This window comes from Lytechinus variegatus, chromosome 10 (genome assembly GCF_018143015.1).
Source record: "Lytechinus variegatus isolate NC3 chromosome 10, Lvar_3.0, whole genome shotgun sequence".
Taxonomy (NCBI): domain Eukaryota; kingdom Metazoa; phylum Echinodermata; class Echinoidea; order Temnopleuroida; family Toxopneustidae; genus Lytechinus; species Lytechinus variegatus.
This window is the reverse complement of record NC_054749.1, coordinates 23,335,411-23,348,144: the sequence shown is the minus strand read 5'-3', so window position 1 is coordinate 23,348,144 and position 12,734 is coordinate 23,335,411. Positions and strand designations below refer to the sequence as shown.

At 34.6% G+C, this 12,734-nt stretch overlaps 1 protein-coding gene across 1 annotated transcript in view; it reads right to left on the bottom strand.

Moving 5' to 3' along the window:
* The window catches only part of LOC121422668 (poly(A)-specific ribonuclease PARN-like), a 30,689-nt gene that overhangs the window by 3,697 nt on the left and 14,258 nt on the right, over positions 1-12,734 (bottom strand). Inside the window, exons 10-13 of the mRNA XM_041617830.1 lie at positions 7,807-7,862; positions 3,999-4,160; positions 2,696-2,954; positions 845-936 (exon numbers count right to left, since the gene is read on the bottom strand). Of these exons, the coding sequence (XP_041473764.1) occupies positions 845-936; positions 2,696-2,954; positions 3,999-4,160; positions 7,807-7,862 (569 nt within the window). The remainder of the gene's footprint in view (positions 1-844; positions 937-2,695; positions 2,955-3,998; positions 4,161-7,806; positions 7,863-12,734) is intronic.

The window sequence follows — 12,734 nt, the reverse complement described above, 5'->3', positions numbered from 1 at the left end:
AGGTATAATTTATAGGCTACATCAGCATTGATATTCATTCATCATTCTACAAGACCTATGTACTTAGCTAATAAATGCAAGTGTGGTGTGAAATCATATTTGCATTGATAATCAATAATGAGCAATGTAAACTAATGGAAATCCAATTAAATCAGTTGGAGACACGCTGACTCTGCCATAATATATATATTCCATACACATCAGTCTCAGTATACACTGGCCATGTGTCCAATGGGTAAGCACATGAAGTAATATGAAGCAAGGATGGGTGTGGTGCAGGTTTTTTTTTTTAATCGAAATGATTTTGAAAAGTGCAAAATGTTATGATTAAATAAAGGATTCTAGCAAATTCTCCATATTCTATTCAGCTCTTATTATCCAATATCAGCTCAAGATACATAGCAAGCAGAATATGGAAAAAAATATTTTCTGGTGAACAACATGGGTACATAGCCATTCTCTAGCCATTTCTGAAACTAAGAAACTTGTCCAGTACAGGATTCATATCCTGAGAATGAGATGTAGAACCAATGCTGGCAAGCAAGTATTTGCAGCAACTTCTTTACGAACATTGAACAATCTACCTAAATTCAACAAAGAATGCAGATTCAATAGAAATATATTCAAGAGAAATCTGAAAACATATTTTTTCCATTAACAACCTATGCCAGCAGTAGTATTTTATTTTTCGTTTTGTAGATAAGTTTATATCTTGTATTTTGTTACACAGATGCTACCTTTTCTTTGTTCATAAAGCACTTTGTATTATTAAGGAAAGGATCTTTAGATATTGATGATACCATTATCGATTCTTCAATTGTTACTCATCAGAGGTTGTTATTACCATTATCCTCACTGTTTGCTCTGTCTAGCTTTAGGCCTCCTGAAGATGAGGTAGGTGGAGTCACACTCCTCCTTGACACAAAGGGGGCAGCACTGAAAGTACAACAGAATTAAAATAATCAAACGCTTGACAGAAAAAAATCCATACACTGTAATATTCAGGGGCGTGAGAGTTCAGATTTTTTTTTTTTTTTTTTCAGCTTAATTTCAGCTTATTTTTGGCTTTCCTCTGTACAAAAAGTATGGGAGCTCTTTCTATTTCTGACTTTTTCAACACTCTTCAGCTTTTTTCAGATCTTTATATTTGTGACCACTCACACCCCTGAATATTCTCTATAGAATTAACAATAGATATAATTATACCAAATTGTCTGACAGGAAAAACATCAGCCATGTATTGTAATATTCTCAATGGAAGGTATCGTACAACAGAGGAAAAATATCACACAGAATTGTTTTACAAGATAAATCAACCATATAATGTAATATTTTCAACAGAGGATACTCAATTTCATTAATTTCTCAACAAACAAACCAAAAGAACAAGTCGGATCAGCCATATTGGTATTCTGATCTGTGAGTCAGTGCAGCTGATGTAAGACCATACATGTAGGACCGTGTCAGAAAGCAGTTTGTAAAATTTACATGACATTATGCACGACTGGTGACCTATTCTCGTGCTCCATGATAAATCCAGATATAGAAGACTTACTAGCCTTTGCACCTAAAAAAAAATGTTCTAGCCATGCATAAAGTCATGAAGTATTCCTTGCATGGATACCAAATGGGGGTATTTCACAAAGTTTTTTTTGGGTGTTTCATAAAGCTGTTCCTAAGTTAAGAGTGACTTTAAGAACCACTGGTGAACCTTTCTAACGTGCTATTAAAGCCATCACCAATTTTTGGTGTATACCATTTATCACAAGAAAGGCTCACCAGTCCACGTAACGGAAGCGCCGTCTGAACAATGCGTAGTAATGACGCAGTTAGGACCTACTAACAACTCCATCGACGTAGTATAGATTTACCGGGCACAGGGAGAATGTGGCAATAGCTCTGTTCATGTCTACTGTACTGCTACTACACGGCCACCACGCACTCCCAGTTGGCGCTATGTCCAAATAGATGAAGGTAAAACGGGTCGGGCAACCTGATCGATGTAGTCAGAACGTAGCGGCAACTGTTTCGACGCAGCATGGACCGCTTTTTTGCGCAAGATAAACCTCGTGGGAACTTCACAAGGAAGTGGCTTGGACGTAGCATGCATTTGACAATTTCACATTTTCACACTATTTTTAGAAAATCAAATGTAGTTGGCATCTCATCCTAGGTTTTTTTTCTGAATTTCAACAACGTAGCAGGAACTTCATCTGGTGTATAGGACGTAACAACAACTGAATATGCGTGGCGGCCAAGCAGTAGACATAAACAGAGTTGTTGCTACATTCTTTCCATTCACCACATCTATGCTATGTCGCTGGAGCTCTTAGTAGGTCCTAAGGAGGTCCATTACTATGCTCTGTTCAGACGGCGCTCCTGCTACATGGACTTCGGACATTTTCAAAGTCCACGTAGCGGGTCTTCGGAGATTATGCAGACTATGCCACGTCATCAACAATGCTCGACATGCTCTTGTTTCCCAGTAGCAGTTTCCACTCTGTCATGGCCATTTTCGTTGACATAGCGAGAACTGCATGGCCGTAGCGTTGGTGTAAAGGGGGAATTTGCATGACTTTACATCACCGACAAGTCTTTGAGAAACACCCCCCCTAGTCAGTACAAATGATCAAACTGTAATTTTATTGGTGGGCCAACAAAAGAATTTCATTAAAAAAATCCCAAATGAACTCACTTTGGATCCATCTGTTTATGCTTCTTGGCTGTGCTTGACATGAAACTGGCAACCTCTGGGTCAAAATCGCCCGATTGGTCCGGAGATTCATCCAGAACACGTTTCTTTCCGCGAGGGCTTTCTGGTGTCTTCGCCTCGGCGGAGGGTGTTTCCTGGAGCGCAGGAAATGGAATGAAATCTCCGGCCATATACTGTGATTTCTTGTAGTCTGAATACGGTGTTACTTGGTAGAGGGAGCTCTTCTCGATGGAACTCATAACTGTGAAGAGAAAATTGTCTTAAGTTATATGATGTAATGAAAATATATCATTCACATCATCAAAATTAGATGGTATATTTATGATTATATTACATTTTATTTTTCATAATGTAAACCTATTTTCACAAAAGATTTAATTTATCAAATAAGTATAATATAAAAATTAAAACCTAATAAAGCATGATCTGTATCATCATCAGAATCAGCAATATATGGCATAATAATAGGCCGTTCTTGTATAGCACATATCATATTATGATATAACATCACTATGCACATCAAAAGGACTTGGATTTAGAAGGTAGTCGGTTTGTCTTGAAGTCGCTTCTCCCAAGACACTTACTACAGACGAGACAACTTTGAGGGCACACTACAAGTAAATTTGGATCATGAGCTACGTATTAAAGATTAGACCTACAAATGTCAAATGATCTTTTAAATATATTCAAACGAGGTGAATTGACCACTGACTAAGGAAGATTGATCCAGACATGATAACTCTTTGGTTGAAAGAGTTCCCTCTGAAGGATGGTAGGATTGATGTTAAAAAGGATTAATTAGACTGAGGGCATACTTCAAGATGAGACAGGTCATGATTTGGGGGAAATAAATATTTTCCCCAAGTTTCAGTCACAGTAATCTTAAAATTCTTTGAATTATCTACTGAATAACAATGTCTTCGTTCTAAGCAATTTAAAATATAAATATATAAGATAAATAGTTTGGGGCTGTCTTTTACCAACAGAAAACTCATCTTTCTATGATCATTTTCAAGTTGCACTGGAAGAATCAAGTTCCCAGGCAACAGACAAATTCATCCTAAACAAGTGATTTATATGAGAAACAATATTTTTTTTCTAAATTCTGAGATATTTATACCTCAAATAATATATTTTGGGAACTACTGAAATTTTCAAATTTCTACAACCTTAATCAAAGCAAATTGTTAAAACAAAAAGAAATAATTAAATAACACATAATTAATTAAATAACACATAACAGCACTAAATCTAAAATAAGCAGAAAAAGGGGAAACACTATTACCTTGTGATGCTCTGTCTTTCTTCATCAAGCCAACCATAGCTGATGTATCATCAATCCAACTAATCATGATGTTACCAAACGGAGTGAAGAGATCATAGAGGTCAATAGATTTCCATTCCGAAGGGAAGCGCACGTGGAAGATGTGATCCCGGGAAGGTTGCACTGAAAGAAATTAACCATGATAATTCAATCATTACTTTGTGGTGAAATTAACATGATTCCTTGTGGAATCAAGGGATTAATGTTGTAACATTTAATATTCAAGGGGGGGGGATTGATGTTACAACTTAAAAAAATAATAAAAAAAGGGAGTGTGGTATTTTTTACTTGGATCCTGTAATGAAGTGGTTGGGCATGAGGGCACTACAATATGAGATTACAGAAGAATTGAAAGATAAGGGTATTATTTCCAATGCTACATCCAATGTATAACAGAACATTAATATCACAGTAACAAAAAAATATAAAAAAAACAATCAAAATACTAGCAAATTCAATTCAATTAGTTTATTTTCAATTCCAATAAAAAATAAATACAGATAAATGCATGTAAGCATTACAGATTGTAAAACAAAAAAAAAACATTATAAAGATATACATGTGAACATGCTTATGTTAAATAAAGTGATACAGAGATATCAAGAAAAGGATGGAATTGAGGAGTACTGCAAAAAACATTAAGTTTTTGTCGAGGCAGTAATTATGCAAATGACATTAGCATAATTCCTCATGAATATTACTTTTACCCCCCAAAATCAACAAAAAACGGGCCTTAAAGTTGACATGATTTATTCTTCAATTGAATAATAACGAGTTAATAACTCAGACACCTTTGGTTGTGGTACTCTTCTTTCTCCTTCCTTCCTGTTTCTTGTTGTTTCCCCCTTCCCCCTTTTCACCACTTGAAAATCATGGGGATCAATTGACTCTGGTCCCCTGTAGCCCCCCCGAACCATATACAGAACATTAATGGGAGAAATCATCAATGGCCAATTGAAGCACTACAGGTTTTTGAGAATGCACATTATAACACTTGATGAAAGGGATGGGGGTAGGGAGAAGGCATTATATGGTATGAATAATGCACCAGAGGGGGTCTTTTTATTTATTCTTTTGTTTCCCCTGCATAATTTTCCAAAGAAAAAAAACGGTATTCATCCTTTGATAAACGATTTCATTTTAAGGACTGAAATATGTCATGTAAGTTTCGTTTCTATACAGTGTAATTTCAGTGAAGAATTTACAGATGTTTATATTGTTCCCATGGGAAGAACGAGTTCAAATAAAATGGTAATGTGCATTGGCCACACACAGACAATAGAAGATTTGCACCTTAAAATTCTTTAAGGATATACATGTATTTGTAAATCAATGATTACTGAACTATTTATAGAAGTTTTTTTAATTTTTTTGTGGCAGCTGTCAATAAACACATAAACTTAAAAATGCCTGCTTAAGATTAAGATGGAGACAGGCAGAAAAAATAAATAGAATGAAAAAGCCCTAAAACATGCAAACTACCTTAGAGAGTTTGCGACAAACAGGATCAAAAGAAAATATCATTATGTAGGTGATGTTAAATGAAGCTGTTTGTAATTCATGAGAGATTTTAGGATCAACTGGTAACCCATGATTAGATGCAAATCAGAGACGTTTTTATTCCAATCAGCAGAAAAAAAATCTAGGCCCTGTTTTATTACAAAACTGGTTATACCAAATGAACAATATCTATAACAAATTTACTATCAGCCAATCAGATTGAATTAGCTATAAACTGTTGTTGCTAACTGTTAAGTTTTTTTTTACTATATCGAGCAGGGAATAATTTTTCTGGTATCGCATCGCAATTTGCTCCACATTTTTGAAAGACTGCTACGCATAAAGTCTTTTGTATAGCATATTTTTTGCATAGGACTGTACATTACTTAGTTGAGAGCTTTTCTCTTATGACCTAAAATGCTTTTCAAATTTTTAAAGCAAATTCATTCCCTGCTGGGTTTTGTGAAACAGGCCCCTGATCTCTCAAGATTGAAATTTTTGTTAAAGAGGAATGCCAGCAGTTGCAGTAAACACTGATTTCATGAGAAAGTCTGTAAAACCAGGCTTAATTGTCAGAATATCATGGAGGATCTAGATCTGGTACAGTTACATAAACTGAACTTTGTGAAATCTTGAAATCTACGCTGAAAAACGTTCACACTGAAGATCATTATTATTGCTGGAATAAAGACCCGACGGAAGTGACCGAATCCGCTCTTATTTTGCCTATTTCTCAGAAATTACACAATTTCTCCCAGAATCCTTTAGCACATTTTCTATTCATACAAACAGACACTTGGGTGGTCATTATATTAGATTCTGTAAAAAGTCATATTGAGATCATTACTAAAACTGGAATTTATCTTTAACAAGTACATGAATGCAAAAATAATATTTAGTCAAACTTTGATTAGGCTTACAGGACAAGTCCACCCCAACAAAGAGTTGATTTGAAGAAAAAGATACAAATCCAACAAGCATAACACTGACAATTTCATCAAAATCAGATGTAAAATAAGAAAGTTATGACATTCTTAAATTTCGCTTAATTTCACAAAAGTTATATGCACATCCTTGTTGGTATGCATATGAGGGAACTGATGACATCACTCACTCACTATTTCTTTTCTATTTTATTAAATGAAATATGAAATATTCTAATTTTCTCCTCATTTTCCTATGAAACAATTTTTTATTCTCCCTGAACATGTGGTATTACCATTGTCATAAAATTTTATGGTTCGGTGAAGTTGGTCCTTAATGTCAAATTGGTAAAAAATGAAATATTGTATGATTCAAACAATAAAAAACAAAAGAAATAGTGAGTGATGGACGACTCTGCTTTGCAGGTCGCCGAGTTGTAAATAGAACTGTTTTTTGAAGAATAAGTGAAACTTTAAAATGTTATAACTTCTTTATTTAACATCCAATTTCGATGAAATTTTTAGCATTATGCTAGTTTGATTTTTCTCTTTCGATTGAATTGATAATCTCTTGATTATCTGGGGTGGACTTGACTTTTAAACAAAATTCACATCCACTGTGTTGCAACAGGAAACATAAGGGCATCTCATATGGAACAAGAATAGGTTGTTGGCCAAATGTAAAACCATGCATTACTCGTGAACAGCTTTATGAACCACTATCTTGCTACTTCATGAGCTCTATCAGACCAGAATGTAGGATGAATACAAGTGATTAGGTTAATTGGAGTATGACCATGAACAAATAACAAAAATTATTTCATGCATCCATAGGTATACAGAGCAATGTATTCAGTGTATTGAGTCCCGATAGAAAATGACAGCAACCATGATGAATTATGGTAATCAATCTATCCATATATGGGCATTGAAAAGGAAAAGGGAGTGTATTGTTGAATTGTGATAGACATAGCTGTTAGAACACATATCGGTAGTAAAAACTTCATGAAATAGCAATTGATGAAAGTCTAGGTGTGGATACTTGTAAGTACAGTATGTTGGTATCATTTCATGAGTTAAAATGTTTATGGAGTCTAAGGACGGGTGTGAGTGGTCACAAATAAAAAGATCTGAAAAAAGCTAGTGTTGAATAAGTCTGAAATCGAAAGACCTCCCATACTTTTTGTATAATAAGCTAAAATTAAGCTGAAAATCAAAACAACAAAAAATCTGAAATCAGCTAAGAATCTGAACTCTCATACCCCCGTAAATAGTATATAAAAGTAAATAGTTGGGTAAAAACCTGAAAATTATGAAAATTGATTTTGTAAATATAAAAAACTTACAATCAGGTCCATCTAAATTCAAATACGGGATGTCTGCAATTCTATGTAGAAATAACCTGTGCAGAGATAAATACAGAGGGAAAACAAACAAATTTAACAAAGATGATATATAGTGCTACTCAAAATTTACTGAACCCCACAAGAAGAGAAACATATCTAAAGTGTTCAAGCTCTGCCACTTTTTATATATTTCATATTAATTTGTGAAATCAGGTGATAAAATATAATATTCAATAGCATTTGTTTCTCTGGGCTCGCCAACAATTGTAATGTTGTCTACATTCAACACTCAGCATGAAGGAGTGCATTTTATAGGAGGGTTTACGATACACTTTTGAAAACAACTGTAATCTTTGTATACATGTGTAATTCATACTAAAAAATCATACATGTGACCAAAAAATCATTAAAAGGGTGATATATGGGTCCAATATTGTATCATTTTGTTAGTTTTGTCTTATTTTTTATCATGTGCCCTCTAAAATATATATCAGAAAATTCAAAAGAATACTTTTGTTTTTTATATTTGTGTCTGATGCATTAAGTATCTGATTTCAATAGCATAAAGCAAGCCAGAGTAGGTTTACAGTAATTGCTGTCTCAAGAGTAAGACCCCCAAATTTCTTTGATTGTATATATTTTTCAAGTCAAGTGTGTGATTTTATTGGATTGGAAAAAGATATCTTTAAAAAATATAAAACAGCTAGAATGATATGGATCTAGAACTTCAGGACTTTGAAAGAAATGACTATCAAAGACAATTAAGGATAAACAGAGGAGAAAAGTCCATGAAAATAAATAACACATCTGGCAAATACTTTTAAAGTGGTGAACGAAGAAAGACACTTTTTTTCTTTTAATTCTATGTTTTCATAGAAATGTGAGCATACTGCCAAATGATCACTACACAATTTCCATATGTCACATGTAAAATCAAATCCAAACCAAAGAACAATACAATCATACTACTACAGTATATTTTTTAAAAACTTGTTATAACTCGGGCATACAGAGTTCATTATATGCAGTTACATACATTAACTTACATTTGTCTATTCAAGACTAATCTACCATTTCCATTGAATAAAAAAATTCTAAAAAATACTTTTTGAAAAATTATCTCACTGTGGTTTTTATTATCATGTGAAAACATCTTCACAATGGATTTCAATTCAATAATGTAAAATTAATAAAAAATATTTTTTTTAAACCAACCCATCAAAACACTCAAATAATGCTATTCCACATCATTATACTCATTTTCTCTTCAATGACAAGTGCAAGGCCTCCCATGGAACTCTCTAAAAATAACCCAGTGGGAAAACCCAACATACTAGATAACATAACATTCTTGATGCAGTAGTGCCTGCATACATGATACAACATTGACAAAAGCGCTTTACGATCAAAGGGTGTTGAAACAAGTGGGTGGTTGATTTAAAGGAACCTGTTCACATGAAATATTTAATGACGTGCCACTGGGGTGACAACATTTGCTCCTGCGACAATTGCTCTGGTCTTACTATATCAGAGGGTATAGAGTTAGGATTGTAATAGAGTTTTGGGTTCAGAATAATGTAAAGATAGGGATAGGGCTTAAAGAGAAATTCCAGTAGTTGCAGTAAACACTGATTTCATGAGAAAGTCTGTAAAACAAGGCTTAATTGTCAGTATATCATCGAGGATCTAGATCTGGTACAGTTACATTAACTGAACTTTGTGAAATCTTGAAATCTACGCTGAAAAATGTTCACACCGAAGATCCCCAACACAGATAAGCGCACGTGGGACAATGTATAATTATTGCTTAGAGCGTCGGGCCCTACGCCCTACCCGATTCCTGTGCTTATTTGGTGATTTCTCAGCAATTACACAATTTCTTCCAGAATTCTTTGGCACATGCGTTTTATTTATACAAACAGACACTTTGGTGGTCATTTCATTGGATTCTGTACGAACTCATTTTGATATCGTTACCAAAACTAGCATTTACCTTTAATTCTAATAGTTTTGGAGGTTAGGTTTTAAGTTTGGCTAATCGTGCATATCTTCCATCGCAGCAATTGTTGCCGGAGCAAATGTCACGGAACCGCTACTGGTCTACTTCACTTGTTTTAGTACAAAGTTTGGCACACAAGAACCAACGTAGAAAAGTTCATGTTGCACAATCGAGGGAGCCATTTGTGAGGAGTTTTCCCCACACTGACAACTGTTAAAAGCTACCGAAATACTTGCATCTGATTGGCTGTGAGGAGATTTGCCGATGGAAATCAGAGACAAGCACTGACAGTCCCTACTTCATGACACAATAATCAGGATTTCCACTTCCTATAGACCAGTTCGTAGTTACTTCATGGACAATTTTGGTCAAATGACCTTTCATTTCTTTCATTATGATAGGCAGATTTCAAAGCCGGATATTACGTAAGCTTGCCTTACATAGCAGGATGAAGAAATTGAATGGACCAGGTGACTAGAATAGCACACCAATGAACACTTTATGGAGGTATTTGTTGCATTCCTAATTTGAATGCATATCATAGCATGTTGCACAATGTACTTGGCAAACTGTGAAATACTAGTCGTTCGTGGACGCATTTTTTTTTTTTGGATGTGAATGAATACCACTATTCAAAAGAATATATGTATATGAATAATCAAGACATAAAAATTGGTGCCTATCTCATTAGATTTTAAACCACCATGTCACTTTAGTACAAATGACCTTCCTCTGATCATGCGTAGAATCTTTTGATCATGCGCAGAAAGGAACTACGAACAGGCTTATTGCCTGCTAGAACTGGGTACTCCCTGTATTAGCCTGTAGGCCTATTGCAGAATTCAGTATTCAACATATATCCTCTGCAAAAGGTGCTACATGAATCAAATCATTCTTTAAATCATAATTTGTGAAATTGTACATTACTAGTTTTTATTATTAATTAGCGGAATGTCAAGGGATGAAATCCATGACAGTGAACGGTTTGTATTGTTGATAATAAGCTATTATTTTCAAAATATATAATGCTCCAGTGCACCTCTTTTGAAGCTTTATATAATCATGTTGATATCTCACCTTGGAAATTTATGTATACATGTATGTGCAAATGTATTTTCTTTGAGGAGTGGCATTATAAACTGAAATCAAAGAAAATATAACTATAGTCAGAATGAACAAGTAAAATGAAAAAGGAGCAATTTTCAATGGAGTTTGAGAGGCTTTGATGGGAGGAAACTGCCCCATGTGAACAACCCCAAGTCAAGCTTGTGACTCTGGAAGTGGCCAGCTAACACCATCAATAAACCTAGATGGTAATTAGGAAAACATCATAATCGAGATGAGACAAATAAAATTTCATTGCAGATTACTTGCGTTTTCACTTTTACCAAGTTAGGTATAAAGAAAATGAGTGTATTCATGTAATGTATTTTATTTGGGCCTTGATAAGATAGCGTTTGTAGAAGTGACCTTCGCTCCATCACAGGTGATAAAGAACAATATCTGTTTGGCCCATGTCCATGCAATCTCTGCTAAAAAAAAATCTTTGTCCGGAACAAACAACATTTAAATACTCTAGTTCCATTCATGGAAAGAGTTGTACAAACACGGGGAATTTCGAGCTCTCTTTTCCCGCCAAGATGGCCGTAGATAGAAGGGGATTCCCACACACGTGCTTTAGTGAGCGCACTTGAACATGGATGTTGATATAAATTGAGTGGAACAAGCACAAGCATGGTTCTTTTGTCACTGCTAGAAAACAAAACATTGAGTAGGTATGAGGATGATGCCTCAAACAATACATGATTTCATTTAGGAAACTTTAACACCCCTGTGGGTGAAGAGGGTAAATAGGATATATTTGGACCATTTTTGCATCTATTATTTACTACAGTACCAAAAATGAAGTGTCAGGTCAATCTGGCGCCATTTCATGTCCACACATATCACCTTACCAATTGAATTAAATTTGGGCCATGGTTCAAGAGGTCGCTTACTATGGTGTTACACAGTGATTCTTGCTTTTGCATCGCCTTTTCAACTTCGAAAGTCTTTTTCTCTCTAACTATACACCCTATCAAAAGTATATATTTTCTGAAAGGAAATTGCTATGACCAAAATAATCATATTTCTGTCCAATAAAGAGTCAGACCTTTCGAACAATGCACAATTTTAATGGGTTTGTGGTCAAGAAATTTCTTCAAAATGAACCAAAACTTATGCAAATCCCCCCCCCCCCAGAAAAAAGAGAAATTTATATATTGTGTGTGCTATTATTGTCTGCATTACCATTACATGGTGGGTATATGTGTTCATCTGATTTAAGGTATAAAACAATGTTAACAGTAATTATGAATTAGACCAAGGAATACTTAAAGATTCTACATATACTGTTGGTCTGAATGTGTCTGACCTGTGTCATTTGACCTGTAAGATCTGTAACAAAACCAAGTATCACTTTCATCCTACAAAATAGTAGCAATCACATTTTCTGGGGGGGGGGGTTACACAAAAGCTATATAGAAATTTAGAATAATTATGAAAAAATACGTGCCAATATGGAAGAATTGTTGTGGAAAGTGAAAATTTCGACAATTTTTCTATTTCTTTTTCAAAGTTTTTTACCCGGTACCTTATTTTTTGTTTTTTTACATGAAGACATTGCCAAACTTATTTTTCAATCAATAAACAGTAAAGAAGAATGTTCTACTTTAAATTTGATAACAAATTTGTAGTTAGAAGTCACGTTTTCACAAAAATATGAACGATGTATCCAATTTGGCCATGCATCTTGAACTCGCCCCACAAAAGGGTTACTTTGCGCTGGCGACAATCTGGCACCACCTGTAGTGCTCTAACCTTTTCAGACGTGTATTAAACTCAAGTTCTATTTATAATAGAGCGATGAAACTTTCTAGATCATTAGCCA